Here is a 24,510-nt window from a genome sequence, read left to right as displayed (position 1 = left end):
CCCCACAGGTCACGCCCCCCACCAGTGCACAAATCCCATGCACCAGGTCTCTAGTTATTTATAATAGCCAAGACATGGAAACAACCAAAATGTCCATAAATGGATCAACAGATAAAGAAAATGTGGTATAGGTATACAATGGAATATTATTCATCCATAAAAATAGAAGAAAATGTTGCCAATTGGAACTACATGGATGGACCTTGAGGGCATTATGCTAAGTGAAATAAGCCAGACAGAGAAAGACAAATATCGTATTATCTCTCTTATATGTGGAATCTAAACAAAACACAAACAGGCCAACTCAAAGATACAGAGAACAGACTGGTGGTTTCGAGGATGAGAGGGAGGGGCAGCAGGAATAAATGAAGGCAGTCAAAAGGTACAAACTTCCAGCTATCCTATATAATAAAAGAGAAACATTTAAATTGACCGCACCTCTGCTACGCTCACCAGCCAATCAGGAGTGAGTATGCAAATTAACCCAACAAAGTTGGTGGGTTAATTTGCATACACAGGTACCGGGCAGAGAGCAGAGCAGGAAAGCCGGTGGAGAGATGGAGTGGCTTGGGGAACTTGGCTCACCAAGCCGCCAGACGGAGAGCAGAGAGGGAGAGCTGGCGGCTTGGAGGATTTGGCAGAGTGGGAGGGTGTGGGACGGAGACAGAGCAGGAAGGGAAACCAAGAGCGTGGGGAGCACCAGGAATGCTGGGAATCGTAGTTCTGGTGGCAGAAGGATCTCCTAGACCAGGGGTCCTCAAACTTTTTTTTTTTTAATATATTTTATTGATTTTTTTACAGAGAGGAAGGGAGAGGGATAGAGAGAAACATCGATGAGAGAGACATCGATCAGCTGCCTCCTGCACACCTCCTACTGGGGATGTGCCCGCAACCAAGGTACATGCCCTTGACCGGAATCAAACCTGGGACCTTTCAGTCCGCAGGCCGACGCTCTATCCACTGAGCCAAACCGGTTTTGGCGGTCCTCAAACTTTTTAAATAGGGGGCCAGTTCACTGTCCCTCAGACCGTTGGAGGGCCGGACTATAGTTTAAAAAAAACTATGAACAAATTCCTATGCACACTGCACATATCTTATTTTGAAGTAAAAAAAAAAAAACAAGCCCTGAGAAAAAAGAAAAAAGAAAAAAATAAGCCCTAACCAGTTTGGCTCAGTGGATAGAGCGTCGGCCTGTGGACTGAAGGGTCCCAGGTTCGATTCCGGTTAAGGGCATGTACCCTGGTTGCAGGCACATCCCCAGTAGGGGGTGTGCAGGAGGCAGCTGGTCGATGTTCCTCTCTCATCGATGTTTCTGGCTCTCTATCCCTTTCCCTTCCTCTCTGTAAAAATTCAATAAAACTTATTTTTTTAAAAATGGCAAAAACACCCGCATGTGGCCCGCAGGCCGTAGTTTGAGGACGCCTGTCCTAGACACTAGAGCAAAGTGAGCCTGGAGCAAGTTAGTATTGTGGTGGGGGATGGAGGGAAAGCAAAGATGAGAGACATAAATAAAATCAGAGTGTCTAGGAAAAATTAAAGGGAAGATATCCTAAAACTTCCAGGAAATCTCCACCAATGAAGCAAAGAAAAAAAAAAAGCCTCTATTATTCTGTGAGCAACAAACCAAACTGGGTTGGGGTCTCAGACAATTCACTCATATGATTGCAAAGACAGACAGAAACTCCCGGATTGGAGAGGGCTCCCCTGAGGGCTCCCAGATTGGAGAAGGTGCAGGTCGGGATGAGGGACCCACCCCCCATGCATGAATCTTCGTGGACCGAGCCCCTAGTAAAAAAAATAAATTATGAAGATGTAATGTACAGCATGGTGACCATAGTTAATACTGTACTATCTATTTCAAAGTTGCTAAAAGAATAAGTCTTAAAATGTTCCATCACAAAAAAATAAAATTTGTAATTATGTATGGTAATGAATGTTAACTAGACTTATCATTTTGCAATATATACAAATATTGAATCATTATGTTATATACCTCAAACTAATATATATGCCAAATATATTTCTTTTTTTTTTAATATATTTTATTGATTTTTCACAGAGAGAAAGAGAGAGGGATAGAGAGTTAGAAACATCGATGAGAGAGAAACATCGATCAGCTGCCTCTTGCACACCCCCTACTGGGGATGTGCCCGCAACCAAGGTACATGCCCTTAACCGGAATCGAACCTGGGACCTTTCAGTCCGCAGGCCGACGCTCTATCCACTGAGCCAAACCGGTTTCGGCAGTATATATGCCAAATATATTTCTAAAAAGATCAAATTTTAAAAAATAAGTACATTTTATTTTTGTTTCCAGATCCTGATAAACTATTATGCCTTAAGCTATCTTTGTTATAGGTAATATTTGCCTAGATATTTCTTTATCTTGCAGCTAAAAATATTAAGATGATTAAGATAGAATATATTCAATAACAAAACCCCACACATCATTACTATGAAATCTCTATAGTTCCTGAAAATAAATCAGTTCATTAAGAAAATATTCAGAAACTCTTGTCAATTTTAGACCATACCTGGCCTTGCATTTCCGGTCTTACAGGATATGTACTTGTTGGGTAAGGTGCCCTAGGTCGGGCAGAGTTCCAGTAGTTGGAATTGTAGCTAGGATATGGTGGCTGCTCCTAAAACAAAAAAACAAAAGAAAGAGGAAAATAAATGCACTTTTACTAACATTGTTACATTATTCTGAAAGTTGATTGAGACAGATATAAGTTTCAAAAAAGAAGAAAAAGCACTAGAACCCCTCTATAAAATCAATTATCAGATATATGATAAATATCACATGACGTAGAACAGGGGTGGGGAACCTTTTTTCTGTCAAGAGCCATTTGGATCAGGCTGGCAAGGGAGGGCAGTTAGGGGTGATGGGGACAGCAGGGGAGGGGAGTTGGGGGTGACCAGGCCTGCAGGGGAGGGCAGTTAGGGGCAATCGGGCCAGCAGGGGAGCAGTTAGGCGTCGATCAGGCTGGCAGGCAGAAGCGGTTAGGGGCAATCAGGCAGGCAGGCAGGTGAGTGGTTGGGAGCCAGCAGTCCTGGATTGTGAGAGGGATGTCGGGCCTAAACGGGCAGTCAGACATCCCTGGAGGAGTCCCAGATTGGAGAGGGTGCAGGCTGGGTTGAGGGATAACCCCCACCCCCACCCCCGTGCATGAATTTCGTGAACCGGGTCTCTAGTGATATATAAAGGAATTTTACTATGTCAAGATGATTAGCAAAACCAGAAACATTAGATTCCTTTATCCCTCTCCAATCACTAATTCCATCAATAATAAAATTTAATTAATGCATCAAAATTATAGGTCTTTGCCATTGTTAAGAAGAGTAGTATTTACTTATTTCAATAACTTTGGAACTTGAAAGTATTATTACTAAACTTTACTTCAAATTTACTTTATTAAACTTTTAGTACTTCAAATACATAAAACTTCAATACTCAACTTCTTTGCCTGGCTACTCTAGTTTTTTCACATTCCTCTACACTCTGCTATGGCTCAGCTTTGTGCTGGCAACCTATAACTAACTTCATATCAGGAATTGATATACAACAATTTGGTAATTTTCTCCAAGGAGAAAATCTAGCTATGACATTAAACTCTACAGCATTTAAGTCCAACTCAAAAAGTTAATGTAATTATTTGCAATAAGCCAATAAACTCTGATGAGACAAGATCAACTCAAAATTTTTCAAAGTCTGGTTTAATATATACATTTGTTACCCTATAAGCTGTTATTGTGCTTTGAACTTTATAGTTTAAATATAGTTTTAAGCTTAAACAGAATCTTTGAGTTTTCCCAAAAAACTGTGAATATGTTTTCACAAAGAAATTTACTGGCAGTGTGATCGCTAAGAGTTTAATTTTTACCATCTTAGCTTAATTACAATACTTATCAGTTTCATAAAACTGTTTCTAAAGCTTGTAATTACTCTCTATGACAGTATACAAACTGGGCAAGTAACATCTCCTTTACATAATATAGAAAATAGAAAACAGCAAGATTAAAAAATGTTTCAAGCAAACTTCAGATCCTAACTACCAAATTTCTCAACCAGGCAAATTCCCCTGATTAATACATTTCCTTCCTTCTACTGGTTAAAGGGTGAGCATTTGACTAATTAATTGATTTCTCTCCGCCAAGAATTTGAATCTTGAGCAAAGAGATGAAAAGACAAGAGTTGAAGTTAACTCACTCCAGTGGTGGTCAACTAATAACTTATTCCCCAGAACTATTTTGTTTTTTTCTTTCCTACTGATTCTCTGAGGTACTCCACATTTTTACTACCTCTCCACCCTTCCATTCTTCATGACACCCATGCCCTCATTTCCTTCCTTCCTTAATCCCCTGCCACTCTTTCCCCTCAGATATACTCACCCTACAAACACCTAATCCAGCTTAAAACCAAGTTATCCACTGGCTTCACATCTATACTTCATCTAACTATCTGGGGGAGGAAAACACAAGCTCTCTGGTTTCACTATTCAGGTAGTCCTGAGGACAGGTTTGTATTCGATTGGAGGTAATCTGCTCTACAAGGAGAAATAGATGATTCATGAAAGAATAGGATACTTGCAGGAGTCAAGTATTAGGAAGAAGTTATGTGGTCCAGAACTGTGTGGAAGAATTGGCCTTTAGTAGGGCCAAAGACACTTCATTCATGCTTTCTGGGAAGACAGTGACAGATATGGTATTTGGTAGATTTAATAGGAAGATGAAGGAATTTCTGTCTGATTGCTGCTGCTGCTTTTTCTTTATTTTATTTTAAGTGAAATATGAGATAAAGTTGTCAGTTGAAAAATGAAGGGTGGGATAAGAGTAGAATGGTTGTTCAGGAAAGTGTGATGAACATGACTAAGGAAGTGCAATATAGTTGCTAGGCTGTGCTGAGTGTCTACCTGAAATTTGTAGTCATGAATTCTAACTCTCTATCCCTCTCCCTTCCTCTTTTTAAAAAAGCAATAAAATATATATTTTTTTAAATGACTTCAGGTTTTGTCACTGCGCAGAATATTGTCAAACACTGCTGCAGTTAAATATTTTACCCTTTGTTCTCTCTGTGTGATCTGTAATAATAATTGTTTCATGTTGATATTTACTATTGTGTTGCTGACAATTATCTGAAAGAGAAGTTGGGGTGCTTCACTGGACTGGAAAATGTTTAGCTAAGTCAGAAAGCAGGTCTAATTAAGCAAGTTTATTCTATATCTATAAAAGGCTAAGTTGACTCGCGCATGTGCGATACATATAAAGCTCTTGCTGGCACCAATCGCACACGTGTGTTTCTATCTGTCATTGTCGATCGTGAATTTGGTTGACACTTCTATTATAGAGAAAGGGCAAATAGTGATATTAAAATATTTCTTCTAATTAATTTCCTTTCAATGTGCATGAATTCGTGCACCGGGCCACTAGTTAATGATGACAGAGAATCACTGATCAGCTGCCTCCTGCACCCCCCACTGGGGATCCAGCCCACAACCCGGGCATGTGCCCTAACCGGAAAATCAAACTGGTGATCTCTTGGTTCCCAGGTCGAAGGTCAACCATGAACTACACCAGCCGGGTATATACCATACTTTTTTAAATGAAAAATAAAATGTCCTCAATAAAGTGTTAAAAATTAATATCTTTAAGTCTTAATAACAGATTGTATTTGCTTCTTTTTTCTCCTTTTAAGACAAAATGGAAATTTTAAAATAATGATGAAGGCCTGCGTCTCATGGCTCTCCTAATATGACAACAATTCTATGAAACAGCATTTGGTTTCAAAGGAAGCTAGCTGAAGCTGATCTCATTTCTATTAACCAAGCTGCCAATTTTTCATGTGCCTAATTCTTCCCAAACTTTTATTTATTTTTTTAAAATATATTTTATTGATTTTTTTTACAGAGAGGAAAGGGACAGAGAGCTAGAAACATCAATGAGAGAGAAACATCGACCAGCTGCCTCCTGCACACCCCCCACCGGGGATGTGCCCACAACCAATGCACATGCCCTTGACCGGAATCGAACCTGGGACCTTTCAGTCCGCAGACCGACACTCTATCCACTGAGCCAAACCGGTTTCAGCCTTCCCAAACTTTTAATTTGTTTTTTGAAACTAGATAAAAATGATGTAAATTATTGATGATAAAGATTTTCAGGCCCTGGATGGTATGGCTCAGTTGGTTGGGCATCATCCTGTGCACTGAAAGACTGCAAGTTCAATTCCCAACAGGGGCACATGGCTGGGTTGCAGGCTCGATCCCTGGTAGAAGGTGTGCAGGAGTGGTTTTACTCTCACATCAATGTTCTCTCTCTCCCTCTCCTTTATTCTCCCTCTAAAAATCAATAAAATTTTTTTAAAGTTTTCATAGGTAATAATTTCCTTTGTGGCAAAGGAAATTAGATTAAAATTATGCAAAAGGATAGTAAATTTATTTACTTTCTTCTCTTTTGAGAAAAAGAAACAATCTTATTCTTAGATGAGACTGGAGTCAACTCCTCTCATATTTATCTTAGAACAAGTTTTGTAAAAAGCAGACTTATGGTTAAATTCACAAACTGTCTTACCAACATGCCTCCAAAAAATAACCCCAGCCCAAACAAATCTAACAGTAGAGGGATCTGAATAGTGCTACTATCTAAGTTCCATTTATAAATTTGTTTATATTTTTCACAAAATTAGACAAAAGTTATTAGAAAAGTGTATTATAAATTATTTTATAGCTACATAATCCAAAATTACTAAAAAGCACTTTATTCTCCCGTATTAACCATCATCACAAATTTTTTTATTTTTAATCTCATTTAGATGTCTTCCATGCTTCTCTACAATTTTCCCCTTTCTACTAGAACCTGACTCAAACATTTACCATATCAAGTTCCCAGGTTACCCCATCCCTTTACTCTACCATGACCTAGCCTCCTACTTCACTAAGAAAGGATGCCAAGGGCTGTAAATCCTCAATGTCCCTCTCTCCAACTCCAAACTTACTCTGTCATCTCCTCTGGCTCAGGAAGAAGTTTCTCAACTTTTCCTCACCCCCAACCATATTCCATTCTTTTGGTTGCATCTTTCCCACCAATCTACTAGGTTACTCTCCTCTGCTTCTAAACACACTTGAGCCACCTAATCCTAAAAATTCTTCCCTCTATCCTGCTTCCCAGTCAAGTGACCACTTTCTTTCTCACTAACAAACTCTGGAAGTATACTAGTCTACATACACTATCTCCTTATCCAAACCTCCCACTGATTACTTTAATACTATATTAAACTCCCACCATGAAAATCAACATATTTTTACTGCCAAATCCAACAGTTTCTTTTCAATTCTCACATCACTTGTCTGCAAAATAATTGTGTCCTTGCTTGGTTTGCATTGTATGACTTTCCTGATTTTCCCACTACCTTTCTGAGGATTCTCTCTCATTGTCTTCTTTTGGATCCTCTTTTGCTGTCACCTATTCTAGATTCTCAGAGATCTCCCCTGGCAACACTATTCAGTTTGGTAATTCAGTTATGCTTATATGTGATGACTCTCTCAAATCACTATCTCCAGCCCTCATTCTCCCTCCTAAGCTCCACATCTATTGTTTTGTTCCCACAGAACAAAATACTGGATGCCACAAAGACTCTACAATTTAACATAAAAAAAATAAGAACAGAAAATCACAAACTTCACTTTAATCAACTGCATACATTGCATCCAGAGCTTGGCACATGACTAACCACTGTGACTAATTGGTTTCCACCAGAAATGAAAGGCAGTACATAAACCCTTACCAAGTCTTTGCATTTCATATTTTTTAAGCTCCTCTATTAACCAATCACTAGTTCTTTTGGTACAAAACTAAGCCGTATCTTTCCATAAAAACCTTTTTCTCTTCATTTTTATTCCTATGAAACCTTTATTCCTATGAAATACTAAAACTTCAGAATCACCTTCTCTTTCTCCTGCATCTCTCACTACCAGTTGATACATACCTTGGAAAATGTCTTTCAAATCTATGCAACTTGTTTTGAAGTTAATCCAAAAAATAAGATAGATGTGATAAAGCAAATATAATAAATGCTATTTATAGAATCTAGGCGGTAGATATATAGGTATTCCCTGTATAATTCTTCCAACTTTTCTGTATGTTTGAAAATTTTTACAATACGTTGTTGAAAATGTTTACAATACAATGTTGAAAAAAACCTGACCACATTCAGACATTGTTTCAAATTCAAGTTCCTCTCTCCTGGACTACTTCGGGAGCCTAACTGAGCTCTGTCTCTCTATTCCTTGCCATTGTAATCCTCCTCCAAAACAGCTCCCCCGTGATCCCTGCCTCCTGGTATTCACATCCTTGTGAACTTGCTTCCCACATTGTGCCACGGTTGATCTCTATGACCAATATGATGGTATATCACTTCTGAGATTAGGTTGTTATCTCATCTGTGCCTTCCAGCTTCCACGAACTCTCTCTGGATGACTTGTTCTAGGAGAACATGTAAATCATCTAGGGATCTTGGTAAAATGTACATTCTGATTCAGTGGGTCTTGGGCAGGGCCTGAGATACAGCATTTCCAACAACCTCCTAGGTAATGCAGATGCTTTAAGTATAGCTCAGGGAGCAAACTACAGTGCTCTAAGTAGAGCTATATTTAAATATGTAAAGATAGAATCAGGTCTTTGTAGTAGTTCAGTACATCATCTCACTATATTCAATTACACAGAGTAATGCTTCTCAAACACGAGTGTGCATACAAATCACCTGCGTATCTTACTAAATTGCAGCAGTAAGTCTAGAGCAGGAGATTCTGCATTTCCAGAAACCTCCAAGCAATACTGACGCCTCTGGTCCAAGGACCACATTTTTTATTTTTTTAGTAATAAGGTTTTTTGTGGGGTTTTTAAAAATATTTTTATTTCAGAGACAAAGGGAGAAGGAGAGAAAGATAGAAACATCAATGATGAGAAGGAATCGTTGATCAGCTGCTTCCTGAACACCCCCACTCGGGGATGGAGCCTGCAATCTGGGCATGTGCCCTGACCAGGAGTCGAACTGTGGTCAATGCTCAACCACCACCGAGCCACACTGGCAAGTAATAAGGTTTTAAAAGGCTCCTAATACCTTTTGTTTGTTTGTTTGTTTGTTTAACATATTCGATTACAGGTAAATGTAAACCTTATATGTCCAAACCAAAATAAAGTTAAAAGACAAATAAGGAATTTGGAAACATTTGCAACATCCATGACTGCATGTATATCTTTTACATTAATTTTCTATTGCTGCATAAATTACAATCCTATACTTTTCAAGTTTCAGAAATATCAACCAGAAAGATACTCTTGAAATGGTTTACAAATGCCCATTACACAGTCCAGCTTTACATCCAACTACTCCAGCACCTTCACCCACACTATGTGCACGCCTATGCTCCAACCATGGCTTACAACTGCCTCTGCTGTACTAAAATCTCAACTTCTGTAACCTTACTCTGAAAACACACTAAAAATTTTTTTCAATTAACAAATACTTATTGAGCATCTAACACACTTTTGTTTTGGTAACACAACAAGCCCACGTGGAAGTCTTCAGTTGAAGACTTCTCTCGCCCAGCCAGCGTGGCTCAGTGGCTGACCTATGAACCAGGAGGTCACGGTTCGATTCCCGGGCAGGGCACATGCCCGGGTGGCTGGCTCGATCCCCAGTGTGGGGCTGCAGGAGGCAGCCAATCAATGATTCTCTCTCATCATTGATGTTTCTTTCTATCTCTCTCTCTCCCTTCCTCTCTGAAATCAATAAAATATATATATATATATATATAATTTATTTTTAAAAAAAGACTTCTCCTTTCTTTCCCTTCAATTGATCTTCCATCTAGCTTGCCTATTTATAGGCTGAGCATTTCATCACTCTACCATGGGATTAAAGTCTCACAGGCTACTTATTCCAGATTTAGACAGAGAAAATACAGACCCTTCTTCACAATTAACCTTTCACTACTGCATGTTTTTTGCTCACACAATTTTAAAGATATAACATACTATAAAATCCACTCTTTTTTAAAAAATATATTTTATTGATTTTCCAGAGAGAGGAAAGGAGAGGGACAGAGAGCCAGAAACATCGATGAGAGAGAAACATCGACCAGCTGCCTCCTGCACACCCCCCACCGGAGACACGCCAGCAACCAATGCACACGCCCCCGACCGGAACCGAACCCGGGACCCCCCAGTCCGCAGACCGACGCTCTATCCACTGAGCCAAACCGGTTTCGGCAAAATCCACTCTTTTTTATTTATTTAATAAAAATGTTCAGCTGGTGAGATCTGTTGCTCATGTATCTTCTCCAGCAGCTGGGGCATCCCCACCTTTGGTGTTTCTGGTGTAAATCACGTGAGCTCTGTGCTTTGAGACTAGTTTAATAAGTCCTTTATTAAGGAGCTCCTGAAGGGCTGCTCTGGCCAAGGAGCCAGGAATCTTCAGCCTCTCGGAGACCACAGCTGGGGTTATAAACTTGTAGTTGAGAACTTGCTTACAGAGCTTGTCATATGTGACGTTGTCAAGCAAGACCAGGTAAAACCCACCCTTTTAAAGTGTACAATTCAATGGTTTGTATTTAGTTAGTTAGTTAGTTCGTTAGTTAATGTTCACCTGAGGATTTTTTTCCATTGATTTTTAGAGAATAGAAGGGAGGGAGGGGGAGAGAGGGGGAGGGAGAGAGGGAGAGAGAAAACATAGATGTGAGAGAGATACATCAACTGGTAGTCTCTCGTATGCACCTGGACCAGGCCAAGGATTGAATCTGCAACCCAGGTATGTGTCCTTAAGGGGGAATCAAACCCTCCACGCTTTGGGAGCCGGCTAGCGCTGTAACCATTGAGCAACCCCGGCCTGGGCTCAATGGTTTTTAGTATAGTCAAAGTTGTGCAATCATCATCACAATCTAATTCCAGAATATTTTCATCATCCCCCACAAAAAAACCATACCCTTTATCTACCACCCCCAATGTCCCCAGTCCCCCAGACTCTGGCAACCAGTAAGCTTTCTATTTTATTGATTTTTTTACAGAGAGGAAGAGAGAGGGATAGAGAGTTAGAAACATCGATGAGAGAGAAACATCGATCAGCTGCTTCTTGCACACCCCCTACTGGGGATGTGCCCGCAACCAAGGTACATGCCCTTGACCAGAATCGAATCTGGGACCCTTGAGTCCGCAGGCCCACGCTCTATCCACTGAGCCAAACCGGTTTCGGCAGCTTTCTATCTTTATAGATTTGCCTATCTGGACATTTCACATAAATGAAATCATAAAATATGTGGTCTTTCCAACTGGCTTTGTTCATGTAGCAGGATGTTTTCCAGGTTCATCCATGTTGCAGAATGTTATGTATCAGTACTTCTTTCCTCTCTATGGCTAAATAATTCCATTGTATGAATATACCATATTTTATCTATTCAATAGGCATTTGAATTATTTCCACTTTTTGGCTACTTGAATTTGAATATACGTGTACAAGTTTTTATGTGGACATATGTTTTCAGTTCTCTTGGATGTATTTCTAAGAGCAGACTTGCTGAGTAATATGCTCGCTCTACGCTTAACATTTTCAGCAACTGCCAAACCATTTGCCAAAGCACTGAACCATTTTACATCCCCATCAGCAATGTATGGGAATTTCACTGTTACATCTTCCCAACAATGAGGATGTTCTAATTCCTGAAACGAAAGGAGCGATGTGTCCCACACCATATCATGAGAATTCTCTAGGACGAATACTGCATTAACAAAGCATTAGTACTGTAGCTTTCTGGCAGAGAAACACAAGAAATAAAATGGCATAGGTCCGATTATACGGAGCAAACGAACTGATCTCTGAGAGCCAACCGTTCTTTAATCGCAAAATAGAGACGCTGTGTGTAATAACGTTTAGGTTGCAGTCGCCGTGAAGATTAAATAAACTCCCCTCACACACAGGAAAGTGCTTCCCAACATTGATTTATTCGTGATTCAACCCTGGGCAAAGCATTAAGGGCAAAGGCTAAATGCCCAGATCCCTCCCCGCCCGGATCCTTCACGTCCCTGCCCCGCGCGGGAGGGGCGGCTGGGTGGCGGCGGGGGCTGCAGCCACCTCCCTGCGCCGGGAGGGCCGGCCTGGCGAGCCACGCAGGATAAATTGCTAGAGCTCAACAAGCAGAGCTGGGTCACTTCAGCCCGGCATCGTTCCCAGGCGAGAGATTCCGCATCCTCTATTTAGCTTAGCAAGTCAGCGCAGGATCTTTTTTTTCCTTTTTTAATGGTGATACGCATTTGTTATGGTCGAAGTGGAAAAGGAGGGGCAAAGAAAACACGAGCCTATCCCCCCCGACCCGCGATCCCAGTCTCTGATCACTACATACTTTCCCCAAAAGGTAAACAAATATGAAACCCGATCCATTACGAACTCTGGAGGTAGAGCTATCTCGGTGGCCCTCACCCCCCAAAGAACCCCCTAGGACAAATGGCACAAAGCTTACCTGGTGGCTTCCCCCAGCTCGACCTGGCTCGGTCCAGGTGCCTCCAGAGGGATAGTAGCCATCGCCTCCTCCGCCTTCTCCCGGCCAGGTGGTCTCAGCCGGGCCGCCCCCGCGCACCCGCCAGGAAATGGGAGGCTGGGGAGGTTCGGGACGAGGAGGATATAAGGATGGAGGTGGATGCACGGGCACATCTCCACCCCCAGGCCCGTAGTAGCGGCCATAAGACGAACCATCACTGGGGCCATAGCCCGAGCGCCTTAGGGCCGACATGGGCTCTACTGCCCCTAGGAGCTTCCCGCCCCCCACAGCCGGCCCACTGCGCAGGCGCCAGCCAGCGAGAGGGAATGGACAACCGTGAAGGGGGTCGGCCAACAATAGCCAATCACAGGCCAAGTCCCGCCCCTTCGGCTCCCGAGTCTGGAGGGTGGAGGGATGGATCTCTGTGACTCTGGGGGTCGAGGGATCAGAAAAACGAGGGGCAGCACCGTGTTCCTTAAAAAGGAGAAGTCATCCTCCCACCGTCTGTGCAATCTAGGTTCCTTTTCCCCTCTCTTCAGGGATGGGGAAAGGGTGTCCCAGGACCGCGCGACGGCCCCGCCTCTTCCTGAAGGCAGCACGTGATAACGGAAGTGGGTAGGGATAATATGGAGGAGCTTCCGGCGTGCCCCGGCGGCTGAAAGCCGGGGCAGAAGTGCGGGTCCCGGTCTGGGTGCCCGTCCCAGTCCCGCCGAGGCGGCGACTACGGTAGGAGGAAGGAGGCGTTGGACGCGCTGGCCCTTCGCCGCTTTACATTGCAGCCTTATCTCAGCTCAAAATGAACTATATGCCCGGCACCGCCAGCCTCATCGAGGACATCGACAGTGAGTTGCTCATTTCCTGCGGGTGAAGTCTGGGTGAGCCCCTTCCTCCCCGACGAGGGAGCTCGTAGGAGGAGGGTGCGGCGGAGGGCGGTGTGTGCTTAATTAGCACAGTTCTGGGTGTTGGGCGTTGACGTCCCCCTCGGGGACACTCCGTGTGCCCACCTCCTGTGTCTGTCCTGCTCCTCGCAGCCCCAGTTCCCTGGCCGGTCAGCCACACGCTGTGGAACTCGGTCCTCCTTCCGAGGGACGCGGCTGCTGAGGGCCAAATGCGAAATTTGCCCCCCGCCGCCCAGTCAGCTATCTTCCTCTGCGATATTTCGAAGTACCAAGTTGTTACTGGTGGAAATACTTAGAGAAAGGATTCAAGAAATGAAAACATGAAGACCACAGCATTTGGATTTAATTGGCAGTGAGCATAGGCTTTGTGCATCAACTCTGTAGCCGTTTGCAATACTTGACCGTGCGGGTCTTGAGCACTTTCAGGTTGTGGTAGGAGAGACCATTGCCAGACAAGGTACCGATTGACTTTTCTGGAAAGGCTGAGTCACTTGAAACTTCTTCCCACTCCCACCCCGGTTAGACCATTTTCTTTTGCTTTTACTAAGAAGGCCTCCCTATTCCTAGCCCTTGTCCTGGAGAGGAGCTCAGTCCTGTACGAACCAGGAGCCAGTTACCGTTGTCCCGTCTTTCCTTTTGCTAAACTCTCATCTGTGAATTATTCCTCAAGTAACATTTTTGTAATCGTTTGAATCGTGTGATTTGTCTCATTAACTTGCAATTGCTGCAAAATGGATATACATAGTTCCAAACAAGTTACAAGGTTCTACAGTTACTGTGTATGCAAATTAAAGAATGAGTGTATAATTAAACTTTTTTTATCGTCTGAAATTATTTTTAAAATCTAAATTAGTGATTTTGCTATTGAAGGGAGATGTAGGGCAAATTGGACCAAATTCATAAAAATAACCACTGTACAAACCTATCTGTAATGTAATGAAAACTTAAGTTTTAGTTGTCTGTGGGATGTCCTTTTGCCCTCACCTCTCTTGTGTATATCTATATTATTTCTGTAATTTTATTAAAAATAATTGTTGGCTCTTTGCTGGTGTGGGTTCAATTGGTTGGGCTACATCCTGTGCACCGGAAGGTTGCTAGTTCGATTCCTGGTCACAGCACATGCCCATGTTGCGGGCTGGATCCCCAGTAGGGAAGCGTGCAGGAGGCAGCCAATGGATGTTTCTCTCTCTCCCTCTCCCCCTTTCTCTATTTTAAAAATCTTTAAGATAATAATGTTTGTTGTCAAGCCTTCTAACTTCTTTTTTGTAGATTCCAAGCTTCCTCTACTGAAAAATTCAAAACTGTTTCATATGTGCCTTTCACTGACCCCCCCCCCCCTCACTTTCCTCCTCTCTCCTTAGTCTTTCTGGTATTTTCACCCATCCTTTCATTTGAGTAGGACGTATTCCTCCCTTTCAATTTATGTCTTTTCTCCCACTGCTTCTGGAACCTTCTATCAATATCCTATTTCTCCCTGGATTTTTCCCTTCATTTATGTTCTATTCTGTCCTCGTGTGTTGTTGTTTTTTTCCAGTTGTGTCTCCCCATCAAACTTCCATCCCTATTTTTCTATCCTTACCCCCAAACCTCTTGAGTCATCTCCATTTTGACGCTTTCTGACCATCTGCAATAGACCACCTCTGTTACCCCATAATTGATTTTTGTTATCAGCACACTGCTGCAGCTCCATTCTTAAAAGGCATCGGTCTAATAAGGCACTCCTGAGTTTTCCCTTCCCCTCTGCAGCATTGTGATACTAGATTCTTAATCTGTGCTCTTGATTTCTCTAACACTGGCACTTGGTTTTCTTATTTCAACTCTTACTGTTCCCTAAAATAGATTGTCTCTTGGGTTCCCTCTTTGGCCTGCTCCTTTAAGTCTGTAGGAGATCTGGACTTTAATAATTATATCACCTATCTGTGGCCTTATCCAAAACTTCTCTCTCTAATTCTGACCTCTTTGCCATTCCAGTCTTACATTTCCAACTGTCTTGACATTTCTATATAAGTGTCCTGATTGCACTTCAGAATTACAAACTTTTGCTAAATGGTCCTCCCTGCCTTGACGACACAAAATGCCTACGTGTTCTTTAATTTATCTCTTCAGCACCACACTCCCTCAAACCTACCCACATATACATACTCAATTAGTTCTATTACTTATAACTGCACAGTCTTAGTTCTCTCCTCTCTCCCTTCTCATCTCTACCGTGGTTCAGGTCTCTTCTTTATGTCTCAGACTCTGGAAATAGCCCCAGTCGCTCTCCCTTTTTTGCCAGTTCAGTCTTCAGTGTTTTTTTATTCCCCAAATCAACCTGCTCCCAATTCTTTTTTACTTTGTTTACTGTTATTTCCCTTCACACCCTCAACTTTTCACCAAACATATGGTTACATTGCCCTTTTCTCCTGCCTAATTACAGATTTCCCTCCCCTTCCCTGTCACAATTCCCAAGGCCAAAAATTGCCTACTTTTCAAGGATCAATCCAGATACATACTCCAGCTAGAGTCTCTCTCAGTCTCATATAATTGAGATGTATCTTCTTGTGGAACTCAATTGTAAATTCTTTCAGGGAAGAAAATTATAAAATCCTTCAAGGAAGAATCACTGTCTTTTCCTCTGTCCTACATCTAGACGGTACTTTATGCATGGTCTCAAAACAGCAAATGAATGAACTTTGCTAGCTATTCTAGTGACTGGCGTATTGTCATTCTTGAGTGTCAGCTCTAAGTCACCTCTTCAGAGAGGTTTTCCCTGGCCATCCTCTCTAGCCACTCTCTTCTGTAGCTACATTCCCTCTCTTCATCAGATACCTTGCTATCTTACTTATTATTATTATGCCTTTGTACTAATCATAATAGGTTATTTTGTTTGCCTTCCTCCACCAGGAATGTAAGTTCATAAGGTTGGTGACTTTCTGAGTCTTATTCCCTACTGTATATCTAGGCCCCAGAACAGTACATAGCATCCAGTAAATATTATTGTATTTTTGCTCTAGCTTATTATCAGCATCCTCCTTTACGTGTCTGAGACATTGTTTTTATTTAAAACCTCCCCTGATTCCTGGTTCCAAAATGTGTAATAGAAACTTTTCTAAGTGCAGGGGGGGAAACAATCCTAGAATTAAGATCACAAAGATCATGCAGACTAAATTTCTCAATTTGCAGATATAGAAACTGACATGACACTGGGTAGGCATGGAGGAGTAACTCAAACATGAGTGTCTAGAGCCAGTCAGGCTTCCTGGCTACTCATCCATTCCCTTTCCACTCTACCACACTACTCTGATTCAGTGATTTTCAACCTTTTTCATCTCATGGCACACATAAACTAATTACTAAAAGTCTATGGCACACCAAAAAATATGTTTTTGCCAATCTGACCAAAAAAAGGTACGATTTTGATTCATTCACAGCAGACAGCTATTGTGTTGGCTGTTGTCCTTTTTTTATTTGGCAGTCTAAGGGAAAAGAGATTAGTGCCCCTGACTAAATAGGTATTGCACTAAGACAGTGGTCGGCAAACCGCAGCTCGCGAGCCACGGTTTGCCGCTCTATTGACTAATGAGTTTGCCAACCACTGCACTAAGAGATTACTGGTTAGATTCCATTCAGGGCACATGCCTGGGTTGCAGGCTCCATCCCTAGTAGGGGGTATGTAGGAGGCAGCCAATCGGTGTTTCGCTCTCACATTGATATTTTATCTCTTTCTCCATCTCCCTTTTTTTCTCTTAAAAAAAATCAATAGAATTCCTGGTGCACACTGGTTGAAAATTGCTGTTTTAATCTAAACCCCAGGCTAACTTGGTCCTCCAATTTCTTAATGAACTCCAACTTAAATACATTGGAAGAGGAAGTGGTAGAGCTTAAACGATCAACTTTATATTTATTGTTACCCTGTAAGCTCACTGAAGCTAACAGTTTTCATTTTTTAAAGATCTTTTTTCCTGTTCCCAGAAAAGCACTTGGTCCTGCTGCGAGATGGAAGGACACTTATAGGCTTTTTGAGAAGCATTGACCAATTTGGTATGTATTAGTTATAGACTTCTCTTATACTCTGCATAATAAGAGCTGCCTATTGTATTTTTGTTATTTCATATTGTAAGGTATTTATCTGCAACTTTTTCATGTGTCTGGCATAATGGAAAACTGTCCTGAGTCATTACATCATTGTTTCCTAAATTATGACGAGATGATTCAAAAGCTTGTATTTTCAAGCTTGTATTTCTAAAACTGGTTTTCACTAGAACATATGATTATAATGTCTTGGACTATTGTTTTTATTTTCCCCATTAGAGGGAGCCAAAAGATAGAAATAAACTCAGTCCACTGAAAAAGCTGCTCATTTGTACATTGGCTTGGGTGCGACTACTCTTCAAAGCAGTTCCTGCACTGAAGGTAATCCCTCCCTGTCCAATGAAAATTGGATAGATGGCATTTTCTGAAGCTTGTTAGGGACCCCAACATTAAGCTCAAGATTTTACACTTAAGGATACATCAGACTCAAGAGTTTCGGACTTTGTTTTGCATCTTGCATTTTTCTAAGGAGATCTGTGTTTGCTTTTGTTTCAAGAAACTTCTTAGTTCATTTGTTGGACATCTTCTGGGTCAGTGGATTTGGGCATGAGGAAAATAACAATGTAATTGAAACACTTATAAGAGTTATAGAAGTTAAAGAATATAGATACCTGCTTTCTTCAAATAAGACAAATGCAAAGAAATAAATAATTCTTAACATATTGGGAGTTCTAAATCTTTTTTTAAAATACATTTTTATTGATTTTAGAGGGAGAGGGATAAAAACATCAATGAGAGAGACACATTGATCAGCTGCCTCCGGAATACTCCCCAATGGGTATTAAGCCCACAACCCAGGCATGTGCCTTGTTTGGGAATTGAACCGGATCATGGGTCGACACTCAACCACTGAGCCACACCAACAGGGCAGGGTTCTAAATCTTAAGTCAAATTCATCAGACTACTTTGAGCGAAAAGTAATAAATACTGACTACTCTCAGATTACCAGGTATGATTATCTGACAAAATGAAAAAATAGGTTTTTGCTGTATCATAATTCATGGATGCTTGTATTGGGTTAAGTAAATCCTAACTGCTGAAACAAAGTTAAATTTTGGTAACTCATCACATGTACACACGCCACAACATAGAAAAAACTAGAGTTTTAATCTTTGCAGTTGTTTAGAGTCTTCCACGTGCCCTACTCATTTATATTTTCTTACAGCCATGTTCATTTTAACAGTTAACTGATAAATGAATTTAATTTTTTTAAACTTTTCTCCACCATCACTCATGTATTAGTGCAACATGATCCTAGATCCTCTCTCAGTTTGTAATTGGTTAAACATCTCTTAAGTGGTGTGTCATAAAGAAATAGGAGATTGTGTTTGAAATTTTAGTTTTTCCTAAAGTTAGAAAGTTTTAAAATCATGCTTAAATAAATCTTTTTTACTCAAAATAACTGAGTTATAGACCTTTACCCAGTAATTTAAACTGAATATCTTTGTTTTTTCCCTATACACTTATAGCTAACTTAGTGCTACATCAGACTGTGGAGCGTATTCATGTGGGCAAAAAATACGGTGATATTCCTCGAGGGATTTTTGTGGTCAGAGGAGAAAATGTGGTCCTACTAGGAGAAATAGTAAGTGAAAACTGTTAAGCTGCTATGGCATGCGTCTTGATAATTATGATAGTTAGCTTTTTTTTTTTTTTTTTTGGTCTTTTCAAGAAGAAAAAAAATACATTTTCCACATTTCATCCAGCTTCTCACAGGAAACCACCAAATTAGTTTAGGAAAGCCGCAATTGTAAAAGGAAAGTTATAGATAATTAACTTTGTTTCAGTGCCTCTTGGCATTTTAAAGATTTGATCCCATTAGCAGCAAAATATCATTGATTTTTACCTAATATCTTCAAAAACTACCATCCTGCAAATGTGTTCATTAACAAATTATTTCTGCTATTTTTAATAGCAGAAAATTAAAAAACTTGAAAAGAATGATTTGATAAAGATTTATATACATTTATATTTTGTAGTTAAGCAATTGGTTATAAGTAGTTTTTCATAACAAAGTTAGCTGTGTTGGGGAGGAAAGACACATTGCATATTCAGTGTGATAGCTATAATCTTAAAGGGGGGAGGGGAAGGAATGGATGTAGGAGAAGCCTTTCTATAAACTGTCCTGGTAATGGAGTTCAGTCAGCTTCACCTGAATCCTTAGCTCACAACCAATTTTTGGAAGAAGACTAGCTGGCAGGTGTGAAGTTAAATCTTCTAGGGATGGGTGTGGGTGTGTGTGTGTATGTGTGTACACATATATACACACATGTATGTATATATATATACAAAACTATTAGAAAACGTATATACAGGGCAGGACAAAAGTAGATTTACGCTTCTTCATATGAAAAAGAATACAGTAATTAATTAGTAATATAAGAATAAACTGTTTCGTGTACTCACAACTATAAACCTACTTTTGCCCAACCCTATATATAAAACTAAGAAGTACTCAACATTTTAAAAAGATAAACCTGATTTCATGTTTTACATGAAACATAACTTAAAAGTACCTTATTTAATACCTTTGACTTGATCCTGCTACTTCTGATTATTGGGTCCAGGAAAATAAAAATAAAAAACTTTGATGTTTGCTTGATTTTATCTTTTCCTATTTTGTTTTTAAAGTGTTCAGTAAAGTTCCCAATACCTAGCCACATCTTAAATCAGGTTTTGAGAGTAGTGATTCATTTTAACAATAAGCCATTTGAGAAAATGAGGTAATTCTGTCAGGGTCCAGTTGGTTCAGAGACCTTGTATGAAATAGCTGGAAATGACTACTCAATACTGCCCGAGTGTGGCTATCACATGCCTTTTTCTAATTTTTAAAATATTTTTGTAGTTGATGTTTTTGGTTCAGTGTATCATTTCTTCCATGTTTGTGCAGCAGAAATTATTATCTCCATGTATTATGTACAGGTTGAAATAAAGCACTCTTCTACCTGGAGATGTGACTGTGAAGTAGTCTGCCAGTATATTAAGAGAGGCTAACCCCTCTCTGGTCAGTAGGATTGTGGTTGATTATTTTTTTCTTCTTTTATACTTTTCTGAATTTAATTTTTGAAGAGATCTATTGCTACTAGGGATAAAGAGCTAAGTTAAAATATTTACACATACTCTGCTTTAGATTTATAGTAGTGAACATCACAGAAATGCTTTCTAAGCTAGTAACATTGGCACAAATTGATCCTGTGTAGATGTATGTATATGTGAAGAGAAATGAATGAACTTATGTTTGTTCTTAGGATTCATTATATCCTGGTAGCCCTTTTGTGGAGAAAAGTACTCTTTTTATATATTATGGTTTGGATGCTGTAGAATTTTTGCAGTGGTAACATTAAAGAAAAACAGGAATGCTTACATAGTTACATGAATCAATAGTTTGAAGAAATTAAGTAACAATCCTAGGGATGCCATCTAGATTCTGCAAACATTTCATTGCTTAAAAAGTCCCTGGATTCTGCCTCAAGGATGGCAGTACAAAGTCTAAAGTAACAAGTCGGATTCTTGGGAAACAGCATCATCATAACCACATGAATAGCTCAATGAGCAACATACTGATAAGTCCAAGAGGCAGTAAGCTAAGCTAAGAACATGATCTTCCCTTCAGCTGTTACCCATGGGTTATGAGGGCAGGTTACACTTGATAACATAGATTTTTCTGAGTGCAGTTAACATTTGACCCAGGGCAGCTTTTGCTTATGTCATTTGTGTGGCTTTCATCTAACCTCTCTGGTGAGAGTCCTCCATCTGATGTGTAACAGTCTGTGGGTTCTGAGGCCTTGGCGGCATCTGAAGATTAGCATTCAGTGGAACATCTGGAGAGTTTGTGTATGTGTAATGGCTTCACAGAATTTTATCACTGAAAGAGAAGAGGATAAGAAATAAGAATACCCTGTTTGTATAGGCTTTTCAGTTACAAAACAGTAATACCTGTAAGTTCATTTTAAAGAGAATAAACTGAATCTGTGGATAATAGTGAGATGCTCTTATAGCAAGATTCTGCATTACATGATTGGTTATCAAATGTTTATAAGTTATTTAAAAATAAAAGTATTGCCGTAGCTGGTTTGGCTCAGTGGATAGAGCGTCGACCTGCGGACTTAAGAGTCCCGAGTTGGATTCCAGTCAAGGGCACGTGCCCGGGTTGTGGGCTCGATCCCCAGTGGGGGGCGTGCAGGAGGCAGCCAATCAATGATTCTCTTTCATCGTTGATGTTTCTATCTTTCTCCCTCTCCCTTCCTCTCTGAAATCAATAAAAATATATTTAAAAAAATAAAAGTATTAAACATCTTATGCCATATTAAGATAAAAAACTACAGTCAATATTTGCATTGTGGGTCTTTTAAGAAGTCAATATATACATGGAAAAATTGGAAAGTTATTCACCAACATGTTATTCCTCCATACTGGAATTAAAGATTTTTTTCTACTTGTCTATTTTTTTTCATCTTTTTTTTAGTCCTCACCCGAGGATATTTTTGCATTGATTTTTAGAGAGAGGGGAAGGGAGAAGGAGAGACAGAGAGAAACATCGATATGGGAGAAACACATCTATTGGTTGCCTTCCGCATGCACCCCCACCAGGGCCAGGAGTCTGCAACCAAAATACACGCCCTTGACCGGAATGGAACCTGGGACCCATTAGTCTGCAGGCCGATGCTCTATCCATTGAGCCTAACTGGCTAGGGCTGCTTGGCCAGTTTTTAAATATCATACAATGAGCATGGTGGTGTTTTTTTAATAATGGCAAAAATTATTATTTTAGTAAGTAAAATAATTTTTTTGTAAAATCCTCACCCCATTATAGTATGTATTTCATTGAATGAGAGAGAGAGAAAGAGAGAGAAACTGGTTAGTTGCTGAGAGGAAGAGGGAGAGGGAGAGAAACATTGGTCAGTTGCTTCCCGTAAAGGCCTGACCAGGAATCAAACTTCACCACCTTTTGGTGTTTGGGATGACACTCTTCAACTGAGCCACACCAGGCAGGGCAGTAAGCAAAACAATTTTTAATTAAAGTAGAGAACTATATTGGGGCTGAACTGGTGTGGTAATCTAACTGCTCTGCTGAGGTTTTCTCTAGAAGATTTGTCGTAGAGGGGAAAGGAGTCTTGTGTTATTTAAAGACTAGTTAATGCAACAGAGGGACAGTTTATTGTCTTTGGTGGGAGGAGGTGCTTCTTTGACTCAGTGTTCTCTACCTTATTGAGCAACAACCACCAGAATTTAAGCTGATTTGATAATGTAAATATACAAAACTTACCTAAAGCCATCTTGGCCTCGGTAACTTCTCTCTTGGGTTGGAGAGTGAGCCTTATTTTATTTATATATTTAGTTAGTTATTTTAAGAAAAGTAGTTATTGACTAGTATAGGACTTCAGACAACCTAAAGCTTTGTTATACACAATACACACTGTAACTGATCCTATTACCACATTCATGTAAGTACTCTATAGTAGTGGGGCCAGCCATTTCTTTGTAAAACTTATCTATTCCTAGGAGAAGGATATTTCAGCCATGTCACGATTATGAAAAAATAACCCAAGCCTGACATAGAAATCCATTTGCCTTGAGATCTGCAGTGTTTTCTGTTCTTGGTCAGCTGAAGTTTCTTAAACCTGCTTGTTTTGTAGGACTTGGAAAAGGAGAGCGACACACCCTTGCAGCAAGTGTCCATTGAAGAAATCCTAGAAGAGCAAAGGGTAGAACAGCAGACCAAGCTGGAAAACGAGAAGCTGAAAGTTCAGGCTCTTAAAGATCGCGGTCTCTCCATTCCTCGAGCAGACACTCTTGATGAGTATTAAGTCTTTTGCTCCGAGGCTTTTGCTTTTGGGGAGCAGGGGCTCTCACTGAATGAAAATGACGTTCTGGTCACCTCACACATTTGACTAGAGACTGTAGAATTTTGAAAAGTTTTCTTTTGGATTCTTTCACATACGCAACATGAAGAAATCATGTGGCTTTTTTTTCCTTTTATGAACAAAATCATTGTCTAAAGAAATAGCTGGATGGACTCCTTTCACACATCACTATGGAGCCAGCAACTACTTTTCTATTTTGCTCTTCTCATCCCAAATTAGAGTTTACAGGGGACAGTCTTCATTTGTTTGTAAATAAAATATGAATCTCAAAGTTGTCATGTTATTTCCCAAGTTTGAGTTGCCTCCAACGAATAAGCAAAATTAAGTTTCTGGTCTCAAAAGTATAACCAGTCCACACACTGGGATTTCCCCTCTGTCACACTTCCAAGTTGCTAGTTACTTAGGAAGGAATATTTTCATACTAGATATCTTGTGGTCTTCCCCTCTCCCCACTGATGAGAAAAACACATTTTCAGCCTTCAGGAAGGGACTTTTGGTAAAGTTGCACAGTTACTGGCTATAACAGCCTCAGGTGTGAGAAACAACATCACTACTAAAGTTGCTGTTCCGGCCTCACCAACAGCTATTCAAAACAAGGTTCCCCTGAGATCCAGCATTTAACTAAGGTGACTTTTTCTCTGTTAATTTAGTTCAGTGTTGTAGCCCTTCGGATTAAATCATGAGCCTCTTATGCTCTTCTCAACAAAGAGGAGCACAAACAAAATGGTGTTTCAGTGGCTGATACATCTCCGTTATTCCTGCTGACCACCCACAGTGATGCCACTTTTCTGGTATGATGTTGACTGCATGTTAAGTGTAACAGGCTGCTTGCAGAGAGGACGGTGTAATTCAGTGACAATGTACTGAGCTAGGAGTTTAGGAGTTTGTGTTAAAATTTTCACTTCGTTCTATCCCTGGCACCTTGGGCTTGAGCAAGTCTCTTCTGAATTCTCAGGGGTTTTTTAACTGGAATTATTCCAGGCACTTCCTTTTCATAATCTGTTGAGCAAAGATGTCCTATTCATAAAATTTATATGCATTTCCTCCGAATTATTTTATAGCACCACATAGACTTAATATTTTATGAGCCCAGGTGTTTTTAAAACTGCCCCAGATGCCTATAAACCATTTGATTGCTGAGCTCTT

At 40.4% G+C, this 24,510-nt stretch overlaps 2 protein-coding genes across 2 annotated transcripts in view; one reads left to right on the top strand and one right to left on the bottom strand.

Annotated features, from left to right (window-relative positions):
- BAG4 (BAG cochaperone 4) overlaps nucleotides 1–12,801 on the bottom strand; it is a 36,296-nt gene extending 23,495 nt beyond the window's left edge. The window contains exons 1-2 of the mRNA XM_079779554.1: nucleotides 12,510–12,801; nucleotides 2,535–2,642 (exon numbers count right to left, since the gene is read on the bottom strand). Of these exons, the coding sequence (XP_079635680.1) occupies nucleotides 2,535–2,642; nucleotides 12,510–12,779 (378 nt within the window). The 5' untranslated portion in view covers nucleotides 12,780–12,801. The remainder of the gene's footprint in view (nucleotides 1–2,534; nucleotides 2,643–12,509) is intronic.
- A 164-nt stretch (nucleotides 12,802–12,965) lies between these two features.
- LSM1 (LSM1 homolog, mRNA degradation associated) lies at nucleotides 12,966–23,654 on the top strand. The gene is made up of 4 exons (XM_079778855.1): nucleotides 12,966–13,369; nucleotides 17,381–17,449; nucleotides 18,970–19,085; nucleotides 23,137–23,654. The coding sequence occupies exons 1-4, from the start codon at nucleotides 13,324–13,326 to the stop codon at nucleotides 23,305–23,307; spliced, it is 402 nt and encodes a 133-aa protein (XP_079634981.1). The 5' UTR covers nucleotides 12,966–13,323; the 3' UTR covers nucleotides 23,308–23,654.
- Nucleotides 23,655–24,510: the final 856 nt, after the last annotated feature.

The sequence above is a fragment of the Cnephaeus nilssonii genome (genome assembly GCF_951640355.1).
Source record: "Cnephaeus nilssonii genome assembly, chromosome: 8".
NCBI lineage: Eukaryota > Metazoa > Chordata > Mammalia > Chiroptera > Vespertilionidae > Cnephaeus > Cnephaeus nilssonii.
The sequence above is the reverse complement of the archived record's forward strand: the minus strand, read 5'-3'. Positions and strand labels throughout refer to the sequence as shown.

What these genes read in the sequence shown, in the direction of transcription:
- LSM1 (XM_079778855.1), top strand. Translation starts at nt 13,324, where the DNA reads ATGAACTATATGCCCGGCACCGCCAGCCTCATCGAGGACATCGACA. An exon ending in CCTCATCGAGGACATCGACA is followed by an intron (nt 13,370 to 17,380) that starts GTGAGTTGCTCA and finishes TCCTGTTCCCAG; the next exon opens with AAAAGCACTTGGTCCTGCTG. An exon ending in GAGAAGCATTGACCAATTTG is followed by an intron (nt 17,450 to 18,969) that starts GTATGTATTAGT and finishes ATACACTTATAG; the next exon opens with CTAACTTAGTGCTACATCAG.